This window comes from Dendropsophus ebraccatus, chromosome 6 (genome assembly GCF_027789765.1).
Source record: "Dendropsophus ebraccatus isolate aDenEbr1 chromosome 6, aDenEbr1.pat, whole genome shotgun sequence".
In the NCBI taxonomy this organism is placed as follows: Eukaryota; Metazoa; Chordata; class Amphibia; order Anura; family Hylidae; genus Dendropsophus; species Dendropsophus ebraccatus.
The window spans coordinates 44,720,300-44,746,226 of record NC_091459.1 but is presented as its reverse complement, the minus strand read 5'-3'; the positions used below and the strand labels follow the sequence as shown (position 1 = coordinate 44,746,226).

The 25,927-nt window shown below is 42.3% G+C and overlaps 1 protein-coding gene across 1 annotated transcript in view; it reads left to right on the top strand.

Moving 5' to 3' along the window:
* Positions 1-24,959, top strand: part of CLVS2 (clavesin 2) — a 45,578-nt gene extending 20,619 nt beyond the window's left edge. The window contains exons 2-5 of the mRNA XM_069973672.1: positions 1,638-1,812; positions 18,628-18,738; positions 22,165-22,388; positions 24,869-24,959. Coding sequence (XP_069829773.1) covers positions 1,638-1,812; positions 18,628-18,738; positions 22,165-22,388; positions 24,869-24,959 — 601 coding nt within the window. The remainder of the gene's footprint in view (positions 1-1,637; positions 1,813-18,627; positions 18,739-22,164; positions 22,389-24,868) is intronic.
* The last annotated feature ends 968 nt before the right edge of the window (positions 24,960-25,927 follow it).

Genomic DNA, 25,927 nt, shown 5'->3' with positions numbered 1-25,927 from the left:
TTATGAATGAGACATTTTATAAGGGAACACTACCGTTATTGGAAGCCAACAATCCCAGCTATACCTCTCCAATTTAGGTTGACTGAATTTATTTTCTGGAGTATAATATATTTACAGTACTTTATCACCATAACAGGATGTTGGACATGACCTGCAAAGATTCTGTTGCTTTCTTTCTTTCTTTCTGATCTGTGACCAATATGTGACCAATACAGTATTACTGTCATATTCTTAGACAAATAGGAGAATTTTAAGTATTATGAAAAGCTTTTCTTCTGTTTTCTGATGTCTAAAACCTTACTGTGTTCCATAATCTGGTATGTTTTATAGCCCAAAATATATTTGAAGAATACCTGTCAGGTTTGGGCAGGAGCCTGGGGCTTTAAGACCTGTCAGACTAGAAGGGAGCTATGACAGACCAGGTGGTGCTAAACTCATGGAATTAGCAGTGATCTGGTAGAGAATTATACCTCGTTACTTTAATACTGTTCAGATTGTGTAACATTTGAATAGTTAGCAAAATCTAGAGTAAAGTACTACCATTAAATTTCTGTACCTTAAAGGAGAAGTCCAGCCATAGCCAATTGCTAACAGCCGGCAGGGGAGTGCCTATGCTGCGCCGCTGGACCAGCTCCGGGACCCCTGCTGGAAGGCATTTTCCCTCGAGTTGTGATGACTTGGGGAAAAATGCCTGATGGACAGCCCGCTCATCCTGTCAGTGACTGGAGTGACATCCCCCCAGTCATTGACTGGCTGAGCAAGCTGTCCATCCACAGAGTCTGGATGTCAGCAGCTCAGGACATCCCGGAGCCTGGGGGGGCTGCAAAGGAATGGGGAGAAATGAGTTAATATTGTTTGTTATGTTCTCCCCATGCCCATGCCATTTATGAAAAAAATGTTGTCGTCGGACTTCCCTTTATAGTGATAACTGTTACCATTTTAAAAACATAAGTAGAAACTTCTCATGTTCTTGACTTGTGTAGGATCTCCAGTTGCTTTTGAATGCACATAAAGTCATGGTCTGTGGCCATCAATCTAGGATTCAAATAGGCACTAGTCAGCACTTGATTAGGTTAAAAGTGCTTCCTTTTTTAGCGGTGGCTGAAGAAGCTGGATGCATGGCCATCATTAGCAATAAAAGGCAGCCTTTTGCAATTAAATGACGGCCTGTTCCCGTAAAGGGGACCTAGACTAAAAATGATGACTGAAATAGAAAATAAAATAAAAAATTCCCTGTGTTATTTACTGTCAAATAAGTTAGCTTAAAAGTTTGGTTTCAAGTATTTTTTGTCTTTATAATGTTACATCATAACTAGAGATGAGCGAACTGGGTTCGGGTTCGAGTCCATCCGAACCCGATCGTTCGGCATTTGATTAGCGGTGGCTGCTAAACTTGGATAAAGCTCTAAGGTTGTCTGGAAAACATGGATACAACCAATGACTATATCCATGTTTTCCACATAGCCTTAGGGCTTTATCCAAGTTCAGCAGCCACCGCTAATCAAATGCCCAATGTTCGGGTTCGGATGAACTCGAACCCAAACTCAGTTCGCTAATCTCTAATCATAACAGTTAAGAAAATGAACACTTTGTGAAAGACATTTCTAATATCCAAACATAATTATTCTCTTCTCTAGATACACACTTGTAGACATTTTGCGCGCCATATTGCTATCTCTGGAAGCTATGATAGAAGATCCAGAACTTCAAGTCAATGGATTTGTATTGATTATAGACTGGAGCAACTTTACTTTCAAACAAGCCTCAAAGTTGACCCCAAGTATGCTGAGACTAGCAATAGAAGGACTTCAGGTAAGAAGATTGTTGAGTTCTATGGGTTACTTTATTGCTCATAATACTACTCTGTTTAAATTGCCTTAAGAAAATTTTTCTTTCATACAAATGATTATGATCATAATAATGGCCATCTATGTTACAAGATGGCTGCCTTCCCCGATATGTTACCGAAGTGAGAACAATGCCTTTGTACTTTTACTTTTTCTTTAGATGCTCCATCCAATTGCACTTAAAGGGGTAGTGCGGCGGTAAACAATTATTCACAGAATAACACACATTACAAAGTTATACAACTTTGTAATGTATGTTATGTCTGTGAATGGCCCCCTTCCCCGTGTCCCACAACCCCCACCCGTGTACCCGAAAGTGTGGTGTGTTATACATACCTGTCACGTGCCGACTCGTCTCCGATCTTCAGTCAGCGATGTCGTCTTCGGCCGAAGCCCTCCTTCCATCCTGAGTGCCGGACGCCCTCTGCCGCGCCATCGGCTGCTCAGCTGCGATTGGCTGAGCATAACTGTGCTTAGCCAATCGCGGCTGAGCATCTGATGACGATGAAGAGGGCGGCCGGCACTCAGGACGGACAAAGGGATTCGGCCCGGCCGGCCGAAGACGACATCGCTGACTGAAGATCGGAGACGAGTCGGCACGTGACAGGTATGTATAGCTCACCACACTTCCGGGTACACGGGTGGGGGTGGTGGGACACGGGGAAGGGGGCCATTCACAGACATAACATACATTATACAAAGTTGTATAACTTTGTAATGTGTGTTATTCTGTGAATAATTGTTTACCGCCGCACTACCCCTTTAATCTTTGCAAGAAGATAGAATGTGCAATGTAATCCAGGATATCCAAGGCAGAAGATAATGTGTATGAGTTGTCATACTGTCACAGAATGAGTGAGTCGATGTTGGGGGTTTTACTGTAGACAGTATTGATCCATTGTCAACTGCAGTGTTATCCAAAATTCGACACTCTCTCCTGCCAGTACGACTAGAGGTGTGTGAGGTGTGTATTATGAGGTTCTGCAGCAGCTGAGGTGTGTATTATGAGGTTCTGCAGCTGAGGTGTGTATTATGAGGTTCTGCAGCAGCTGAGGTGTGTATTATGAGGTTCTGCAGCTGAGGTGTGAATTATGAGGTTCTGCAGCAGTTGAGGTCTTGTATTATGAGGTTCTGCAGCTGAGGTGTGTATTATGAGGTTCTGCAGCTGAGGTGTGTATTATAAGGTTCTGCAGCAGTGGATATTGCTGTCTGTGTTTTAGCCGTCATTTGTTCTTGCTTTCTGTATGATTTTGTGGATTTAAAATATTGCTTTGTGATTACTTGTGTAAAATTGTATCAGTATAATAGTAATATTTTTTCTGTTATTTGATTGTGAAACTGACTTTGGTTTTAGTTATGGAGGTCTGTATCTCACAGATCAGGCTCAAACTACTCAACTCACTGATGGTCAGATTAAATGCCATCCATAGAGGTCCATTGAGAGGGGAGAAGATGGGTAGGATCAAACTGCTGGAGAGAGAAAGCATGTGCATTATTGCATGTGTGAGAGGAAAGTAATCTTCCACAATCAGGGCTGGCCTTAGGGTAGATGGCGCCCTGTGCTAAACTTTTTTCAGCGCCCCCTCACCCCCCACAACCTACCCCCCAAACCCACTCTCAGGGTATGATGGGGTTGTGGTCATGTAACAATGCAGCTGTCAGGGTATGATGGGGGTTGTGGTCATGTAACACTGCAGCTATCAGGGTATGATAGGGGTTGTTGTCCTGTAACACCTCAGCTATCAGGTGATAATAGGGGTTGTAGTCATATAACACTGCAGCTATCAGGGGATGATGGGGGTTGTTGTCCTGTAACACTTCAGCTATCAGGTGATAATAGGGGTTGTAGTCATATAACACGTTAGCTACCAGGGTATGATGGGGAATTTACTAGCACTGAGCAGCCTGACAGCCAACACATTGATGATAACACTCATCGTCAGAGCTGCTGTTGCTCCTCTTCACTGTCCAGTCCCTGGTAGGAGGCCTCCAGCTGCCGCCATCACTCCCTCTCCTCCCTCCTCACACAACGTTTTGCAGGACTGCACAGCAGGAGAAGGTGAGGGGTCGTCAGCAGCTCCGGGCAACATGTGAGTGTGGGGACTGGGGAGAGGGGAGAGAACCAGCCTGGGCCAGACGCAGCATCCGGGGGCTGAGAGGGACACATTTGCCAGGTATTGATGTCATCTGGGGGAGCGCTGTCAGGATTGTCAGGAAGACGATGTGCAGGAGAGGGGAAAGGAACACTCTGGACAAACCAGTATGGAAGGAGGCGCTCCTGCAGACAGAACTTACACATTTCTATTTCTAATTTAGCTGTGCTGTTTTTCTGCAGGAGTGCCCCCCCCCCCCCCCAGCTGGCCGGGAGTGATGCGCCCTGTGTGACCGCACAGGCTGCACACCCCAAAGGCCAGCCCTGTCCACAATGGTTTCCAACAGCCTAAACATTAATATCATTCAGACCACCTGCTTATTGCTTTGAATGTAGAACTGAAAAACACTGATAAGGTTTTAGTTTCCTTTGTTCAGGCCATTTTTGGTTATTTAACTGCAGTAAACCAGAACTGTGAAGTGTGAACTATCTTTTCCATGACACTTTAAAATTAGATTGTGAAACTTGACTTTTGTCAGGAGACAGAGATTATGTCAGCTCAGCATCTAGTACACTTAAAGGGGTTTTCCAGGAAAAATTGATTTTTGGTATTAGGAAAGGGTTAACCAAGGTTAACCCTTTTCTAATATACTTCCCTAACATTACTTGTCAGCTCTAGGAGATCCCCCAGCTTGTCACGTGAGTTGCCTGCTCCTGAGCTTCTGACTTCCTGTCACATCCCGGACCAGAAACACAGTGTGTCCGGTTCGGTGACGTCAGCTGCTGTGCCTGCATGTGTCCTCTGATATAGCTGGAAGCTGCTGAGTCCTGTGTGAGGAGAGGAGGAGGGACTCAGGTATTGATGCTTTCTGATTGGCTCTCGGCAGCAGCACAGACATCCACAGTCTCTCTGTCCCCAGAGTGTATCACACTCTGCTGCAGGCTGTATCCCATCCAGAGCAGGAGCAGTGAGAGTCACTCTGGGAGGGGGAGATGCTGTGTGTGTCTGTGCTCCCGATCTGATAGCTCTCTCTGTCCCAACACAGAGCTCATCTCCACCCCGTCCTAAGCCACCTCTCCCCCCTCCACACACAGGACTCATGGGATGTCAGTGAGAACTTCCCTATAGATAGAGCTGCTGCAGGTGTCCTCCCTATGTCTGTGGAGGGAGGAGGTCGGGACGGGGTGGAGAGGAGCTCTGTGTGGCAGAACACTGTTATTGTCTATGTTCCTCCAGCTTCTCCAGCCTCTGCCTATGGAGCAAAGTGTCAGGATTACCATGCTCACTGACCAGGGTTCAGCTCCTGTCAGAGTTAGATTTTTTTTTTTCCATCTTATTTTCCAATGATGGCTTGTGCTAAATATTATAGTGATTGTATTTTCTCTGCAAACAAGAAACACTGAGGTATTATACAAACAAGATGAATTTTCAAAGAAAATAATGCTCTACTGACAATACCTAATGACTCTATACCTTCTAAAACTGCCCTGGATATCTGTATACATGTATTACCTATCCAAGTCTATAAATAAATAATAAAACCAAATCTATTTGCCACAAAAAAAAATAATAATAATAATAATATAATAATAAAATTATTATTATTATTATTATTATTATTATTATTATTGTTGTTATTATTATTATTATTATTATTATTATTATTATTATTATTATTATTAACCCCTTAACGACATCGGGCGTAAACTTACGCCCTCGCGCCCTGGTACTTGGCGCATCAGGGCGTAAATTTACGCCCGATGTTTCCCCGATCGCTGCGTGTTCACACACAGCGGTCGGGGAAGATGGCCTGCTATAAATCATAGCAGGCCATCTTAGCTTCTCGGCACAGGGGGTGGTTAACACCCCCCGTGCTTACGATCGCCGCTATAGGCTGATCAATTCAGATCAGCCAATAGCGGCGATCGGAACCTTTCCGGGTCATCGGCGACCCGATGACCCGGAAAAAAATGGCGGTCGGTGCTGTCCGAGGACGGCACCGACCGCCATTACTGTAAAAAGTAATGGTGATCGCCGTGCCACCGGCCCGATCGCCGTGAACGGCCGGCCGGTACCGGCCGGCCATTCACGGCGATCGGGCCGGTGGCACGGCGATCAGAGTCCCACAATATAGTAAATACCTGCCCTGGACCCCTCAGCTAGGCAGCCGAGGGGTCCAGAGCAGGTATTTGTACATTACTCACCTGTCCCGGGCTCCTGATCGGCGTCTTCCGGGTTCGCGGCATCCTCGTCTTCGTTCGGGTCTTCGGCTTCTTCCGTGACGTCACGTTCGGCTTCTCTCGGCTATTTTCGGCTCCAGCGTCGGCTCTTTCCGTATTTTGCGCTCTGCTGCCCTCTAGCGGCTGATATGTGTAATACACTTATCAGCAGCTACAGGGATGTTCAGAATTTTTTTTTTTTTTTCAAATTTTTTTTTTTCTATTTTCCGCACCCTATCGCCGCTGAGTGTTGATCAGCATCGCACGAAAGTGCGCTGCTAATCAGCAACTCCTCCTTTTTGGCGTAGGGTGTTTTTTTTCTATATTCTACTGCCACGGTCTGCTTATAAGTGCCGCACATAACTGCGGCATTTATCAGCAACTCCTTTGTTGGCGTAGGTTTTTTTTTTATACTTACTGTAAAAAAACACGTAAAAAACACTACATTACACCACACTACATTGAATAAAGTTTGACACTACACCACTACATACCCCATATACTAATCCCCGTATAAAGATGGCCCCCTGGGTGTTTTCGGCGTCAGAGGGATACGTTATTATTACCTCCGACACCGAAACAGCCAGTGAGGATGAATGGGGAGTCCTTCGTTCCTCCATTCATCCTCATCATCCTCATCCTCCAGTGACGTGTCTGGGGGTAGTGTAGCGTACGCTGCCCCCCAGACACATCTTTTCCGCCAGTACCGTCCCAATAAGAGATGACGGTATGGAGTGAAATTCTACAAACTCTGTGAGCGTACCTCAGGGTACACTTACAGATTTCGGGTACGTGCACACTGCGGAATGGCGAAGGATAACCCTTCGTGCATTCCACAGCTGGCACCCGCCGGCGGACTGATGCAGGCATGTGTCTCCACCCGTGTCATAGAATCCATTCTATGCACGGGCGGATTCCATCGTCCATCCAAAGAATGAACACGTTGGACGGAGAGCGGAATCCGCCCGTGCATAGAATGGAGTCTATGACACGTGTGGAGACGCGCGCCTGCATCAGTCCGCCGGTGGGTGCCAGCTGTGGAATGCACGAAGGGTTATCTGTCGCGATTCCGCAGTGTGCACGTACCCTTAGAGTGTATGTAGGAAGGGACACCCGAATCCAGCCCCCAGATGCCCCCCCATCCTCGGAGTTAGTGGGAAGATCGTCCGGGAACTGATCTTCCCACTGCTGGATAAAGGTCACCATCTGTACGGGGATAACTTTTATACCAGCGCCCCCTCCTCTGGTCTCTCGCTGCCCTGTAGCTTGCGGCACGATCCGAACATATCAGAAGTAGTAATAGAGCCCTAATATTTAGCAGCCATGGAGCGGACCCAGCGCTTCTGGATATGAAGGACCCCGTATCGCACCAGGACAACATTTTCCAGGTGACGTCCCCCACACTGGAGAAAGGGAGACCCCAGAAGAAGTGCAGAGTGTGGTGTAACAGGGGGATCAGGAAGGACAACATTTTCCAGTGTGACACCTGTCCTGATCCCCCCGGCCTCTGCATACTGGATCGCTTCAAGGCGCACCACACGTCATTGGGGTTCTACATTATCTAAATTCTGTCCCTTATTCTTATTTCAGGGGTCACGTTGATCCAGGGATTATTCTGATCGCCATTATGGAGTCGGGAAGGAATTTTTCCCCTGTGATGAGGCTACTGTCGTCTGCCTTACGAGGGTTTTTTTTTGCCTTCCTCTGGATCAACACAGGTTGAATTTGATGGACACCTGTCATTTCCAACCTTATAAACTAATAATTGGCCTAATACCCCCAAAATAAATTAGAATTGTCCCTTTTCCCCAGCTAAATAGGTATGGCCGCCATTCCCATTAGAGGATGCCATGATGCAATTACAAAGCCTCTGTGCGGCCAGGACAGTAGAAACCCCCCACAAGTGACCCCATTCTGGAAACTACACCCCATAAGGAATCTAAGAAGGGGGGCAGCGGGGATATGGCCCCCTGGTGACTGCCACATTTGGGACGTGAAAATGAAAAAAATTGTATTTTTTATTTTCTCGGCACATGTTCTACGTAAGTGCCCGTCACCAGTGGGGTCCATATGCTCACTGCACCCCTTGTTGGATTCCTTATGGGGTGTAGTTTCCAGAATGGGGTCACTTGTCGGGGGTTTCTACTGTCCTGGCAGCACAGGAGCTTTGTAATTGCGACATGGCCTCCATCCTCCATTCCAGCCTCTAAATGGCGCTCTGTCCCTTTGGTGACTTGCCCTGTGCCCATATGGCACATTATGTCCACATGTGGGGTATTTTCGTACTCAGGGGAAATTACCCTACACGTTTTGTGTTCATTTTCTTTTTTAACCCCTTGTGGAAATGGAAAAAAATCAAGGCTAGACCAACATTTAGTGTAATTTTTGTAAAATTTTTACTCTAAATCATTAATCTTGTCATGTTTTTTCATTTTCACAAGGGGTTAAAAGATAAAAAAAACATTTAATGTGTAGAGCAATTTCCCCTGAGTTTGGAAATACCCCACATGTGTACATAAAGCGCCATTCGGGTGCAGGGTAAGCCTCCGAAGGGAAGAAGCGCCATTTGGTTTTTGAAGGCTGGATTTGGATGGAATGGATTTCGAGGGGCCATGTTGCATTCAAAAGGCCCCTGTGTTGCCAAGACAGTTGAAACCCCCCACAAGTGACCCCATTATGGAAACTGCACCCCTCAAGGAATGTAACAAGGGGTGTAGTGAGCATATGGACCCCACGGGTGACGGACACAAATGTGGAACAATGTGGCGTGAAAATGAAGTATTACATTTTTTACACTATAATGTTGGTTTAGCCTTGAATATATCATTTTCACAAGGGGTTAAAAGAGGAGAAAAAAAACTAAATGTGTAGCGCAATTTCCCCCGAGTCCGTAAATACCCCACATGTGGACATAAAGCGCCATGCGGGTGCAGGGCAAGCCTCCGAAGGGAACGAGCACCATTTCGTTTTTGAAGGCTGGATTTGGATGGAATGGATTTTGAGGGGCCATGTTGCATTCAAAAGGCCTCTGTGTTGCCAAGAAGGTTGAAACCCCCCACAAGTGACCCCATTATGGAAACTACACCCCTCAGGGAATGTAACAAGGGGTGTAGTGAGCATATTGACCCCACTGGTGACGGGCACAAATGTGGAACAATGTGGCGTGAAAATGAAATATTACATTTTTTACACTATAATGTTGGTTTAGCCTTGAATTTATCATTTTCACAAGGGGTTAAAAGAGAAAAAAACACACAATATGTGTAGAGCAATTTCCCCCGAGTCCGTAAATACCCCACATGTGGACATAAAGCGCCATGTGGGCGCAGAGCAAGCCTCCGAAGGGAAGGAGCGCCATTTGGATTTTGGAGGTTGGATTTGGCTAGAATGGATGATGAACGCCATGTCACATTTACAGAGCCCTCCTGCTGCCAAAACACTGGAAACCCCCCACAAGTGACCCCATTCTGGAAACTGCACCCCTCAAGGAATCTAACAAGGGGTGCAGTGAGGATATGGACCCCTTGATGACGGGCACATTTGTGCCATGAAAGTGAAAAAATGAAATTTTTCCCTTTCACGTCACATTGTTCCACATTTGTGCCCGTCACCAGTGGGGTCCATATGCTCACTGCACCCCTTGTTAGATTCCTTGAGGGGTGTAGTTTCCAGAATGGAATCACTTGTGGGGGGTTTCCAGTGTTTTGGCAGCACGAGGGCTCTGTAAATGCGACATGGCCCTTGAAATCCTTTTCAGTGAAATTCAGCTTCCAAAAGCCAATTGGCGCTCCTTCCCTTTGGAGGCTCGTCCTGCGCCCCCTTGGCACTCTATCGCCACATGTGGGGTATTTCTGTACTCGGGAGAAACTGCGCTACACATTTTTTGTCTTTTTTTGCCTCTTATCCCTTTAAGAAAATGAAAAATTGAAGGCTAGAACAACGTTTTAGTGTAAAAAATAAATTTTTCTTTTTTCACGCCATATTGTTCGGAAAATCTGTGAAGCACCTGTGGGGTCCAGATGCTCACCGCACCCCTTGTTACATTCCTTGAGGGGTGTAGTTTTCTAAATGGTGTCCCTTTAGGGGTGTTTTTTAGGTTTTGACACCCCAGAGCCTCTGCCAACCTGAAGTGGTACAGTCAAAAATGACCAAATATAACGGAGGCGTTGAAATTCACTAGGCGCTCCCTTATATCTGAGGCTTGTGGTTGCGTCAAATAGCGCAATAGGGCCACATATGGGGTATTTCTATAAACTGCAGAAACGGGGCAATAATTATTGGGGTGCATTTCTCTGGTAATAGGTTTATAATTATGAAAAATATTGGATTACAATAAAATCTCTGCACAGAAAATTAAAATTTTCAAATTCCTTACACACTTGGCTTTTATTTCTGTGACTCCCCTAAAGGGTTTAAACACTTTCTGGATATGCTTTTGCAGAGTTTGGGGGGTGCAGTTTCTGAAATGGGGTGCTTTGTGGGGCTTTCTAACATACAGGCCCCTCAAATACACTTTAAACCTGAACAGGTCCCTAAAAATATCTGATTTTGAAATTTTACTGAAAATTTGGAAATTTGCTGCTAATGTTTTAAGCTTCCTATCGTCTAAAAAAAATGAAAGATAGTTTAATAAATGCCGCCAACATAAAGTAGACATGTTGCTAATGCTATTTAATATATAATTTATGTGGTATAACCACTTTCTGTATACGCAAAGAAGTTTCAAAGTTGGAAAAATGCATTTTTTCACATTTTTTCACCTTATTTGGGTTTTTTTCATAAAGATTTGTTATGAGTATCGACTCCAATTTACCAGAAATGTAAAGTACAATATGTCACGAGAAAACAATCTCAGAATCAGCCGGATAGGTAAAAGCATCCCGAAGTTATTAATGACTAAAGTGACACTGGTCATATTCATAAAATTTGTCTCTGTCATTAAGGCCATTTCAGGCTCTGTCCTTAAGGGGTTAATATTATTATTATATTGTGGCAAATAGATTTGTTTTTATTATTTATTTATAGACTTGGTTAGGTAATACATGTATACAGATATCCAGGACAGTTTTAGAAGGTATACAGTCAATAGGTATTGTCAGTAGAGCATTATTTTCTTTGAAAATTCATCTTGTTTGTATAATACCTCAGTGTTTCTTCTTTGCAGAGGAAATACAATCACCATAATGCTTAGCACAAGCCATCATTGGAAAATAAGGGCCTTTTAACACAGAGTAAGAACAGCGGAATTGTCCGCCGCAGAATGTCGCCAGCCTCCGCGTCATATTGGCGCTCTATGGGAGGCGCGTCCTGCATTTCTCGGCGCTGAAAAATGAACATGTTCATTCTTCAGCGCAGGGAGAGGAGCTGCGCGCGCCTCCCATTATGACACAGAGGCTGGCGGCATTTTGCGGAGGACAATTCCGTCGTTCTTACTCTGTGTTAATGGGCCCTAAAACGGGGGGAAAAAAATACAAAAACTCTGTCACCAGACCTGAACCCTTCAGTGAGCACAGTAATCCTGACACTTACCATTGCACCATAGGCAGAAGCTGTGGAAGCAGGAGGAAAATAGTCCAAAAAAATAGATTCTATGCCTAGGCCAGGTTCACACCATGTAAAAACAACGGTTGCATTTCATAACAACTATGGCCATTGTTATGAAATACGGACAATGTTTTTACATAGTGTGAACCTGGCCTGAGGCTGCAGCACATGTGGTATTTGATTAGCTTGTTATACACTGCAATTCCAACTCTGGCCACTGGGTGTGCTGCATATGTAAACAGACAGAGCAGCTTGTAAACAAACAATACAAGATATAAAAAGAGCTTTTTCATCTCAAGAGAAGCTGATAGAGAAGAAAAATGTATATGGGGAGGTTTATCTTGACTTAGGCAATAATGCTAGATGATTTTTGAAAAAACATTAAAATCCTGGAAAACCTCTTTAACCCTTTGAGGACCAGGCCCAAAATGACCCAGTGGACCACGCAAATTTTGATCTTAGTGTTTTCGTTTTTCTCTCCTCCCCTTCTAAGAGCTCTAGCACTTTCAGTTTTCTATCTACAAGCCATGTAAGTGCTTGTTTTTTACAGGAATAGGTTTACTGTGTAATGGCGTCATTCATTTTACCATAACATGTATGATGGAATTCCAAATATATTATTTATGAAGCTATAAATAGGTGAAATCGTAAAAAAGAATGCAATATGGTAACGTTTGGGGGGTTCCTGTGTCTACGTAATACACTATATGGTAACAGCGACATGATACTATTATTCTATAGGTCAGTCCGAACACAACCATATGCAGGTTACACAGATTCTCCAATGTTATTTATATATTTTTTTATGAAATCCTTTTTTTTGGCAATTAAATATTAATAAAATGGGCCTATTGTGACGCTTATAACAGTTTTATTTCTTCACCTATGGGGCTGTATGGGGTGTCATTTTTTCCGCCATGATCTCTAGTTTTTATTAATACCATATTTGTGAAGATCGGACGTTTTGATCACTTTTATTGATTTTTTTAAATATATAATGTAACATAAAATCGGTAATCTGCGCATTTTTTCCCTCTTTTCGTGTACGCCGTTCAATCACAATGACGCTTGTTATATTTTAATAGATCGGACAATTACGCACGCTACGGTATATTATATGTTTATCTATTTATTTATTTTTATATGTTTTATTTATATAATGGGAAAGGGGGGTGATTTAGACTTTTATTGGGTGAGGGTTTTTGGGGTAGTGTAATAGTGTTTTGAACTTTTTTTTACACATTTGAAGTCCCTTTGGGGGACTTCTACATACACTACTTGGATTTCTACACTGACCATTGCTATGCCATAGGCATAGCATTGATCAGTGTTATCGGCGCTCTGCTCATTGAGCCTGCCTGTGCAGGCTCAGTGTAGCAGATCGCCGATCGGACTGCACGGAGGCAGCTGAGAGATCTCCGGCAGTCCGTTTTACCGATCGGGACCCCCGCAGTCACACTGCGGGGGTCCCGATCGGTAAGTAACAGGGGACTCCCCCTGTCACTTACACTTAAACGCCGCAGTCGCGCGTTTAAGCGGTTAATGACACGCGGCAGCGCGATCGCTGCAGCGTGTCATTACCGGTGAGGTCCCGGCTGCTCACTGCAGCCGGCCCCCACCTCCTATGAATCGCGCTTCGTTCCGGAGGGCGCTTCATAGCGGGAGAAACACCCAGGACGTACAGTTAAGTCATGGGTCGTCTGGGGACAGACTTTCATGACGTAACCCTACGTCCAGGGTCGTCTAGGGGTTAATGTAGTCTATATACTTTTTACTTATATAACATATTGTAGCCACCTTATTTCTCCAAGAACATTGCCGTCTTATTTTTATTTTATTAGATGTTTGTATATTTTATGTATGTCATTATGGAATGTTTTATTCATTTAATGTTTTTTTCTTAGAAACATAGAATATATTATTGTTTAAGAGTGGTGTTTTTTATATGCTGATCTTATGTAAAACCCCAGGGGGTTAATAAAAATTTCTGCGTACTTTCACTTCTTCTGCTTATTGCTGTGTCCTGTTCAGAGCAAAGTCCATAGATTTATTAACATGGGCCCTGGTGTACGCCTAATAAAAGGCAGATGGTTTGCACATAAATTTGTACCTTTTCAATGACGTAAGCTGGTCTGCCAGACTTATTAAAAAACTTAGATGGTGTCTATTGGGCTGGAGCTTTAAGATCAGAGTACAAGTATAACGGTCCTGATAAATCTTCCCCAAGCTGCTTTGACAGGTCTTATCTTTCCTCTCCTGTGGGAACTGAACTGACTCGAACTAAATGAAAGGGTAACTTTTATGTCGCCATAAGTCAGCTAAGAACCCGTCAGTGAATAGCTTTAGAAGACTTTTCTCTTATTGGGTATGTGCACCCTACGGAATCCCAACAGAAAACCCATTGTGGATTCTATGCACGGAAGGATTCTGCTGTCCGTCCAAAGAATGAACAGGTTCATTCTTTGGACGGACAGCGGAATCTGCCAGTGCATAGAATGGAGTCTATGGCATGGGCGGAAATGTGTGCGGCCGCCAGAGTCAGTGAGCGGGTGCAAGCTGCGGAATCCAAAACAGGTTTTCCATTGGGATTCCGTAAGTGTGCACATACCCAAAGGACACATCAAAAGGCCATAGAAGATTAAATGCACTAATCACACAAATGATTCTGCTTGAATCCAAAACATGTTTGATAAAACCATCTGCTGAGCATTTGGTCCATTCCATTATTGAGGTTGAGGTGCCATCCTGCAAAGTGGGACCCATTCAACATATTACTGATTTCTGTACCGTCCTGCTGTCTCATGGATTTGCTTAGAACCTAGAGGCAACTGCTCTCATATGAGTGACCACACAAGCCAATATCAAAGGTTGTGCATATTCTATATAATAAACAAAGATAACTATGTGCTGTACATCCAATTTAGGTACTGGGGAAAAAGATGCTAGGAGACCAAGAGGTTGTAAATGGAGATGAGCGCAACTGGAGCATGCTTGAGTCTGATCATTCGGCATTTTATTACCAGTGGCTGAAGAAGTTGGATGCAGCCCTAAGGCTGCCTAAAAACATGAATACCACCATGTTGTATTCATCTATTCTTGGAAACTATGTATGTGGTCAACAAGAGATAGAGAAAGACACAGTTAAAACTAATCCACTCAGCCATATATGCCTTCCATTCCCCCCAAACTCAAAAGACTAGTGAAATGCCCTGGGTGTTACAACAAGGCACTTAGTGGTTTCATGGGATATGGGATTGTATTCCCAACAGAGAGTTATTGGTAAAGGTGGGTGAGATTTTAAAATCACTCATCCCAGCACACCTCTTTTTTACTTAAAGAGTCACTGTTGTTTTCTTTTTTTTTTTTTTCTTTTTTTTAAAGAAATCAATAGTCCAGGCGATTTTAAGAAACTTTGTAATTGGGTTTATTAGCCAAATATGCCATTATCTGCATTCAAAAAGCCTTTCCCAGGTCCCCCCTTCCTAATCTCTAATTCACTGCAAAATATCATGAAATTGTGACTTGTTGCATCAGACACAACCCTGTCTGTTCTAAAGAGAGGCAAGGGGGGAGGAGGAAGTTAGCCGACAGCAAGAGCGGAGCATAAAGGATTACAGGCACAGAGCTGGGTGACAGCTGTATTCAGAGGTCAGTGCTGACTGTCAGAGGAGATAGCCGGGTCATGTAGTTGTAAATTAACTCTTTGTTATCCTGTTTTAGTGTCTCATTTCCCTCTCTCCATAGGAGAACAATAAAGACAGGGAGGGGGGGAGAGCTTCTAACTGCTTTTTCATGATAAAAATTCATTTTTCGACTAATAAAACCAATAACAAAGTTTCTTAAAATCGCCTGTACTATTGATTTCTGCAAAAAAAATTTAATGACTGTGACACTTTAACATAAAGACTCCGATGATGTAGGAGAAAACCTGCACCCAGTCTCACACATCATCCTAATCATTGTTAAAAGAGTCATACTGATTCACTTCACGCTCCCGTCCATTAATTTGATAGGTTCCCAAACTAGATATACACTCTTACTAAAAAAAACAGATGCTTGAAGGAGAACTATCAGCAGGTTAGACAGCAAGGAGTAAGGTATATCTCTTACTTTCCTCCTCAGCACCATTTCCATTTAGTTAGCAATGTAATCCTTGGTACAGAGCACCGTAAGGAGCACTGCCCTGCTCCCAATGTGCGAGCTGCCCCACCCACTCCATTGATTATTATTAAAAGGAGCAGTCCGGCTTGCGTGATGGGTAAAGGACCATGCTCCTGACGGTGCTCCGGACCAAGGATTACACTGCTAACTAAACGGAATTGGTGGTAAGAGACATACCTTCCTCCTCGGCACCCCATGCGCGATAGGGCACTATTAGCAGGCTAGATTTGTCTAACCTGCTGATAGTTCCCCTTTAAATGTGCTCCAAATGCAGGTTCGAAACACTTTTTTCATAAATATGAAATATTCATCACCTTCTGTCTGTTGCAGTGAGACCTTTGCCTTATCATGGCCTCTTCAGAGACAATTGATGGTATTTAAAAAAAAAAATCTAAATATGGGGGAGCACCTTGAGCAACTTGAAGATATACTGTACTAGTGATACAGATAAACAACTTGGGTATGATTTCAGGGGAGCTGCTGAAGTTAGAAGCCCAGAAGCCCAGGGTTTAGCAATAAGAAATCCTCATAAGTTAGGACAGAGGACTGCTTGCTGTTTGTAATACAAACTTTGCCTTTATTGTATGTTGCTTCTGAATGGGATAGTACAGTCAGTTCTTGGACTTGGCAGGCCGGGTAATACCATTTAACAATATACTGTGCATAATAAACTGGTATTACAGGGTGTGCAATCTTTTGCTAGTTGCCATCTATGACACTGTCTGCTCCGTCCCTGCTCTCCAGACACCACTCTGCCTTCAGGCCGTCCCCACTTCCTCTAAGATGAATAAAGCAGCTAATATTGCCAGCTGCAGTGCAGCAGATTACCTGGCATAGAACTTTCTAGAACTAGCCTCTGATAGGGTGAGGTAGTGGAACGCGGCTGGCAATCAATCTTTTAGCATACACAATATAGCCAATATAACATAATACAGAAACAACATTAACCCCCATTGACTTCAATGTGCTAGCATTAGTGGCAGCGGAAAAGTGGCACTACCATATTACCAGACTTGGGTCCAATGATGCATGGGTCCCAGGACACTGATATATGCCTATTATAGTGTATAGTATAGACTTTACATTAGCAACACCACATGCATTGTTTATTTACCCGTTAAGGATTGGGCCTGAAATGGCCTTAAGGACCGGGCCAATTGTCACTTTTGTGTTTTCGTTTTTTCCTTCTCGCCTTCTAAGATCCATAACTCTTTTATTTTTTCACCTATAGGGCCAGATGAGGGCTTGTTTTTTTCAGAAACAGGTGTACTTTGTAATGGTATCTTTCAATCTGCCATAAAATGAATGACGAACCCTCAAAATATCATTTATGGGGTGAATTTGGGTCAAAAAATGCAATTCTGCAAATTTTAGGGGGGTTCCATGTTTACATAATGCACTTAATGTAAAACTGACTTTTTTTCTTTTTCTATAGGTCAGTATGAACACAGCAATATGTATGTTTACTAGGTTTTCTAACGTTTTACCATTTTTATTAGTAAAAAAATTTTTTTTTTGCAAATAGGTATATTTAAAATGGCCGTATTGTGACTCTTATTATAGCGCTTTAATTTTTTCACCTGTGGGGTCATATGGGGTGTTATTTTTGCGCCATGATCTCTAGTTTTCATTGGTAGCATTTTTTTCTAGATCAGACGGATTTACTTTTATACATAAAATGTAATTTTAAAAAAATAATCTCTGCTTTTTTTTTTACTGCTTTTTGTTCACGCTGTTCAACGCGTGGGAACAATATTTTATTTTAATAGATGGGACGATTACGCACACTGTGGTATATTATATGTTAATTAACTTTATTATTTTAATCTGTTTTATGTATAAAATGTGAAGGGGGTGATTTTCTGTTTTATTGGGGGAGGGGCTTTGGGGCATTTTTTTTAACTTATATAATTTTTTTTTACACTATTACATTAGATTTCATACACTGATCACTGCTTTGCAATAGCATAGCAGGGATCAATGTCACTTACACTTAAATGCTGTGGCAATCGCGTGGCCGTCATTAATCGTGAAGGCCAAGCTACTCATTGCAGCCGGTCCCCACCTGCTAGGAAGCGAGCTCAGCTTCATAGTGTGGTCCTCCCCAGTGGGGCGTACAGTTACGCCCCTTTGCGTTAAGACCCAGCCTGCAGGGGCATAAATAGGGGGATGTAGTATTTATTGCTGGGATAAAGACCTGTGCCAACACCTTCATTCCCAGTTTTAACTAGGATTATGCATCAATAGAACAATCCTCACATGTATTTTTCCTATAGGGAAGAAGAGAATTGCTGGTCAAAGCTGACTGTTTTATAAAGCATGTTTCTCTTAATCCCTTAGGACAAGTGTTCTGTATTTAAGCCAGTGTTTGCCTCTCTTAATTGCTATTAAAGCTATGGTTGAAGAAAACGTCTTTAATTACAGGCTTGAGTTTGTTTTGCGCTCATTGCCTGTTATTTAATAACAAAGGGCAGATGAAGTGAACTCGAGAAGACAAAAATAGCCGTTTATTTACACGCTGTATACACCATGTTGGAAAAAAAGCCCAAGGGCTAATGTAAATTATACATAAAACCAGATTTTCATTAGCAACATTTTTAAAAGTTGCTCACAGGCATATGCTGCTCAGTGAGAAGTCACAAGGCACTGGATTTCTTGTTGTCTCGTCTGGTGGGTTAAACACATTATTTTCAAAAGTAATGCTTTCTCTGTCTTGTGCTCTGGCTTATCATGTTTTTTTTTTATTTTTATTTTATTTTACAGGATAGTTTTCCAGCTCGGTTTGGAGGAATCCATTTTGTCAATCAGCCTTGGTACATTCATGCCCTGTATACTGTCATAAGGCCCTTTTTGAAAGAAAAGACGAGAAAAAGGGTATATTCAGTTGTATATTGTAAAACTATATACTGTATACTCACATTATAATGTATTTATGTTTTTTAATCAACACATATTACAGTCCATCTTACCATTTAAATGAAAGAAAGCTGTAAATATGTTTGAGTACAGTGTCTGGCTGGGTTCACACTACGTATATTTTAGTCAGTATTGTGGTCCTCATATTGCAATCAAAACCAGGAGTGGATTAAAAACACAGAAAGGATCTGTTCACACAATGGTGAAATTGAGTGGATGGCCTCCATATAACGGTAAATAACGGCCATTATTTCAATACAACAGCTGTTGTTTTAAAATAACAGCAAATATTTGCCGTTATATGGCGGCCATCCACTCAATTTCAACATTGTGTGAACAGAGCCTTTCTGTGTTTTCAATCCACTCCTGGATTTCGTTGCAATATGAGGACCACAATACTGACTGAAATATACGTAGTGTGAACCCAGCCTGAAAGTTGCTACTTTGATTAAATCTTCATTACTTCATTCATTTCCAGATCCTCTGTTGGACTGGCTGTGGGTCCCAATGTGGCCATCTCTCTTCTAGTAATACATGCTGATTGTGGGGTCTCTATGTCCACAATGCCACTGCCTTCACAAGCACTCATTTAACAGCACAGATTGTTTCATGTACTGGTATTTCTTTCTACTGCTTACTAGGAGAAGTTTCTCCTTTGTAACACACAGGCTATGTGATTCTAATCTCCCCTCTTCAGGCTGCCATGTGTGTGCTTTTCTCCCTATCTACAGCCAGAGTGTTCTGCATTCCATAGAAACATAGAAGTGTGTGTGTGTGTGTGTGTGTGTGTGTGTTTATCCCAGGCAGGTTTAAATTCAGTTATTGTAGATTTATTAACCAAATATTCTAGAAGTTTCTTCCAAACATTTACTACTCTTTCTGTAATAGTTTTTCTGTTTCTGACCTTTCCCCCAACTAACCTCAGATTGTATCCCCTTGTTCTTGTATTCAGTTCCCTAAAAACTTGGAGGCTTTTCTCCTCTCTCTGTTCTGCTATGTACATCATCATCTTCCTTTCTGTTGTTAAAAGGGGTAGTCCGTAGTTCACAAAATAAATTCTTTCAAATCAACTAGTGACAGAAAGTGACAGAGATTGATGATATACTTCGATTAAAAAATATCAAGTCTTTCAGAACTTATCAGCTGCTGTATGTCCTACAAGAAGTAATATTCTCTCCAGTGTGGAGACCAGAAGAGGTTTTCTATGAGGATTTGCTACTGCTCTGGACAGTTCCTGTCACAAAGGTGTCCGGAGAGAGCACGGTGTCAGAAAGAATGCACCACTTCCTGCAGGACATACAGCAGCTGATAAGTACTGGAAGACTGGAGTTTTTTTTTATAAAAAGTTAATTAAAACTCTCTGGCACTTGCTGGTATCATTTGATTTGAAAGAAATTGAGGCCATGTTCACATGGTGCATGAGACCGGACATTCCGTGACCCGGCCGGGTCACGGAGCAGCCTGTCTCTAAAAAGATCATCCCGGCCGGTACTGCAGTATCGGCCGGATGATTTTTATGGCCGTAGAGTTCTGATGCGGGCGCGGGCGCCCGCATCAAAACTTCCCACTGCATAGTATGCAGCAAGCTGCCCGTGCCGCTCGCTTCATGTTGTGCACTGACAGGGTTTTCTATGGTCGCTATTCAATGATTTGTGGCCGCAGAAAACTGACATGTTAGTTCTTTGCGGCGCCGCATGGTATCCTGGCCGGAGTGTATACTATGTGTATGCGCTCCGGCGGGGATCCCATACAAAAACATGCAGGGTGTCTTGGCGTACAAAGTACGGCCATTGTTACTGATTGCACCAACGGCCGTACTTTTATGCTGTGTGAACATACAGTAGCCTTAAAGTGAAAAGGTGTTCATACATAAATGATAGCATTATCTTAACAAATGATCTCTGTGTGCACTTGTTTTTCTTTTTCCATTGCCATATTTATGAAGTAAAAAATTGTGTGGGTGCGATTTTTTTAAATATCCACCTAACTGAATGTGAACATTTAATTAGCCTTTGCAGTTGTATTAGACTAATTTATTGTTGCTCACAAATTTAAATACTGTGCAAAATTTTTGCTCAGCTCTTCGCCACCTCCTGACCAGGTGTTAAATTCATTTATTTTTCACTTTTGTGCAAGTGAGAAAAATTGCACAAAATTCACAAAGGTTTTGCACATAATAGATCTATTTCAAACAAAAAAACCCTGCAATAAAATAAAAGACTCACTGGAAATCACATGGTCATTAACCTGAAGGATAAATTCCCCCAAAGCTCTATTGTTTTGTTTTTATATAGGAAATACTTATTCTATACCTGGAACACGACACTGTTAGGTTCCCCTGGGAATTGGCAGCTTGCACATATTTGACGAGAGAATCAATTTTAAAGTTAATCTCTAGTGTTGATGAGCGTGTTGAGGCGTGCTTGACCGAGCTTAATTTTTGACCAAGCATCTCCATAACATAAGTTTTTTCGTGCCGGCAATAACCAACATACCGCTGGAGTTCTAATGTGTCTTGCAGACACCTATTACATTTCTTCATTTTTATTTTTGTATATTTCATTTAAACATCCCTTTAAGAGACGAAATATACAAATATTAAAATGAAAGAGTGTGTTAGGTTAACCAGGCACCCTCCGCTCTGCCAAACAGGGGGCACCTGGTTAAATGCACACGTTTTCTAAGCTCAAGTCGAGCACTTGAGCTTAGAGAAATGATTGACCCAAGTAATGAGCGTTCAAGTATTAATGTCTAATCTCTTTCAGGCAAAATGAGAAAGAAACATCCTGAATTGTGTAGGGCCCCATATAAAAACCAGTAGCATTTACCAGTTTACCTGTGTTACATCCTCATAGCATACTGAAATCTTAAACTCCTCAGACACTGAATTAAAAAAAAATTTCTGCCTTAAATCCAAACATAACATACGGTAGGGCATAATGTAGCGTAGATTTCAGCCACTTGTGCCCTGTGTCTATTAGTTACCCAGCCATCATCCTACTAGTTTCATCCTTTAGAAGTCACTCTCCTGTCCAGCTGTCTAAAAACCCTTGAAGAATCATTCTTAACGGGAATCTGTCATGTCTTTGGGGCCTCGCACGCTGACCTAGGGACCTGACCCTGCTCTCAGGCTGTCAATCGAACCTGCTATGTACCAACATGGCCAGCATGTAGCTGCGGCAGTGACTAGGATATAGGGAATGTCATGTTAACAGCCAGCCGGGAGAATCAAAGCTGGATGGTGGATGTGGGAGGAATTGAACTGGTCTAACTTTTTTATTTTTATTCTAGATTAAGTAATAGGAATTTATCAGACAACTCCTTTAAATGTTTTCATAAGTAAATATAAATATTTTTTTTTTATCTGCGTGTTTTCTTTGATAGATATTTTTACATGGTAACAATCTCAATAGCTTGCATCAGCTGATCCACCCAGAGATTCTGCCTTCTGAGTTTGGAGGAATGTTGCCACCATATGACATGGGAACATGGGCAAGAACACTCTTGGACCATGAGTATGATGACGAAAATGAATACAATGTAGACTCATATAATATGCCAACAAAGGTGGACATGGAAAAGGATTTGTCTCCTAAAACCATGAAGAGGTAAATTATACTTTCTCACTGCTGATACTAATGCTTATATTTAGCATCTTGATAACGGTGTATAAAAATATAGCATGTCAGGAGACAAGGCTTACAATTTTATCATGAAAAAAGATTCAAAAGAATAAGGTTATATACTGTATAACTGCTAGACGACCCTTAATGTACCGGTACGCCCATACTGCATCTAAAGCTAGGAAGCGAGCTCAGTAGCTGGGCTCGCTTAATAGCAGGTGGGGACTAGCTGCTAATTGCTGCATTTGAGTGTAAATGACAGGAACAGCTCCTGTCACTTACTGATTGGGACCCCTTACTTCCATGCAGTCTGACCAGTGTTCTGCTTATCGAGTCTGTTACAAATAGGCTCTATGTGCAGAACACCGATAACACTGATCAATGCTATGTAATTGCATAGCATTGACTAGTGTAGGAAATCCAATTATTGCATGTCAAAGTCTCCCAGGGGAACTTAAAGGAGACCTGTCACCCCGGCTGCTGGGGTGAAGCCCACCCGACCCCCCGGTGGAGCCCCTTATACTCACCCCTTTCCCCAGTCATTCTCTATGGGCATCAGACTCATCTCTGGGGAGCTTGCGCACAGCTTCCAACAGGAATTACTCGGCAATGGGACGGGGTCCGGGACCGGGATTTCGAGAAAGGGGTAAGTATAAGAGGCTCCCCCGGGGGGGGGGGGGTCGGGGGGGCTTCAACCTGGCAGTCGGGGTGACAGGTTCCATTTAAAAAATGTAAAAAAAAAAAAAAGTAAATAATGAATTAGTAGGGTTGGACTTCTTGGACTCTTGTCTTTTTGCAACCTTATCAACTACAGTAATGTAACTGTTACATGGGTTCACACAGTGAAAAAACATCAATAACAGTGCACACACTGTACTGTATGAGAAAATGGACAAAATTCTAATATTGGAACTATAGGTTTTTTTATTTAAATATAGTGTGGGTCAATTTTCTATAGACTTTGGTAGAACACATTATTAGATTATACATTTTTATACCTATTTTATGGCTCTTTTTGTTTTTATTTTACAGTGTGTGGTGTGTTAACAAGGGTTTATGTGAAATCCATATGCAGTATAAAAATATAGATCAAGAATAGAGATGAGCGAACCGGGTTCGGGTTGCTGAACTTGGATAAAGCTGTAAGGTTGTCTGGAAAACATGGATACAGCCAATGACTATATCCATGATTTCCACATAGTCTTAGGGCTTTATCCAAGTTCAGCAGCCACCGCTAATCAAATGCCGAAAGTTCGGGTTCGGATCGACTCGAACATGCTCGAGGTTCGCTCATCTCTAATCAAGAAGTTAATGCTTGCATAAACCCACCACTGTAAACATTATAAAAGGCCTTTGAAATAGGATGGTATCATTACACTCACTAATAAAAATATGTTAAATCACATAATCATCACTAGAGCCTGCAGTGCAGATGAATACACAGCCAGGAGCCAGGAATGGTAAGTGAAATCCCCAAGGAGGAGAAGGACATCCAAAATTTTAGAGTTCTGCTCCTCCCTGTGGGTTAAATGATGAAGCTGTGCACAGCATCACCACTTAACCCCTGCCTGCCTGACAAACAGAGCCGGCTCAGCAGCAGTAAAGACAGGAGCCCATCCAGAGCAGAATCTTTCTGCTCTTCAGCAGGAAACCCTGTTCAAAGCTGGAATTGCCTTAATTTGAAGGGATTCCCCACTCCTTCCATTAACAGCAATATGCCATGCACTTCTACTTACTGTAAGTCCAGAGGTACATACTATGCATCACCACTTAACATGTTAAAGTATGTGGGCATTGTGTTCTGCACATGACCCATAGTGTAAAAATTTATTAAACAGATTTACATTATTCCCTATGGAAATTCTGCTTGGTTCTGGAACTGCTGTTCAGAACGGATTATGTTTGAGAACAGAGGTATGAGTGTATCTATAGTAGACGTACAATATATAAAGATCTATCCATGTAATTGGGCATTGAGTATAAGCAATGTTACCTAGAATAATATTATCCATCATTTATAGGCTATGTTCCCACTTTGGGAACATAACAAGGAAAGGCAGCTGTCTTGTTATAACCACGGCTGCGATTCATGTACATGAACATTATTCACTGCCGTGATCATAACAAGACGGACGCCTTTCCCAGCTATGTTCCCAAAGTGGGAACATAGCCATAAACTGTATTTATTAATAGACAAATATAGTTTTTTTTAGGTGGATGCAGCAGAGAGGTTTGAAATCTCAGAGCACAGTTTCACATTTTGCCTAGCAACATGCATATGAATGAGGAACAACTAGGAAATACAGTACTGTGCACTGCTTTTTTGGGGGTATGAATATGTATCAAATGTGAAATGTTTTCCAATGCAAATTATAGGTATTATTGAGTGTCAAGTCATTATCCTCAGGGCCCTTGGGAATATTAAGCTGGCATTCTGAAAAACATTCCTTTTTGTTTGTTTGCAGATCTCAATCAGTAGTGGATCCTGGGGTTTTAAAACACAATGACAAAAATGAAGATGACAACACGCAGCAGCCCTTGCTGTCTCTTGACTAGTGGGTATATCGATGACGCTCATAATTTTCAAGCGGAGGGATCACTTCCAAAAATAACTAAATACTCTACAGGAATGTACCAACTGGAAATGTATCATATATGTTCATGTTGCATAATGTAAAAGATTTACCTACTGTACAAGTGTTAAGGGGGCCACTGATTTATGCTTTTATTCTGTAAGTGCCAACTTGTGGTTTGTAAATAGAATCCAAAGTATCTCTCTGTAGATTTCTAAGCACTCATTCGAACACTTCTGTGAAAAAAATGATATTTCACCAATTCATATTAAAAGTTGTGTAATGTAAAAAAAATATGAAAGACAAAGTATATTACTATAGTAGGCTTCATCCTTTTATATAAAGCCATAGAGCAGTCACCACACTGCGTTTTATTCTGACTATTGCATAAAGACATTTCACTATATGAATGCTTTACTAAAATCTTTGAAAAGGTCCAGTCCTTTGCTGCTTGCGGGTGTTGTCCCAGGAAGACACGGCAAAGCATGTTGGCTTCATAAGACAAAAGAACCAAGCCTTTCTGTAATGTGCCAAACTGGTTTGTTATCCAAATTTGTGATGATAGATTTTCATTTCTTATATATTTATCTTTTTTTTTTTACATTTGTAAAGTGGTATTCTACGTGTCATTACCTTTTATGTCTCCTTCCCCTAGTTCTCGACCTTCTGCTTTCTGCTGAAGACACAGAAAACTGTGTGGGAGCTGTTATCTTCGTCTTAACTCTGATCTCCTTCCTTCTCTCCCCCTTCCAAGACGGCTTGTGTAAACAGTGTCCCTGGCTGGCTGTCTCTGCCCTTTGCAATGCCGAGAGGGATAATTACAGTGAGGTCACCAGCAACTTGACCTCAGAATAAGGCTGGGTTTACAGTACATATTTGCAATATGTTTTTGCAAAAAAAGGATTGGAAAATGGATGGAAAAACGGAATTGTGTGCATCCTTTTTGATCCA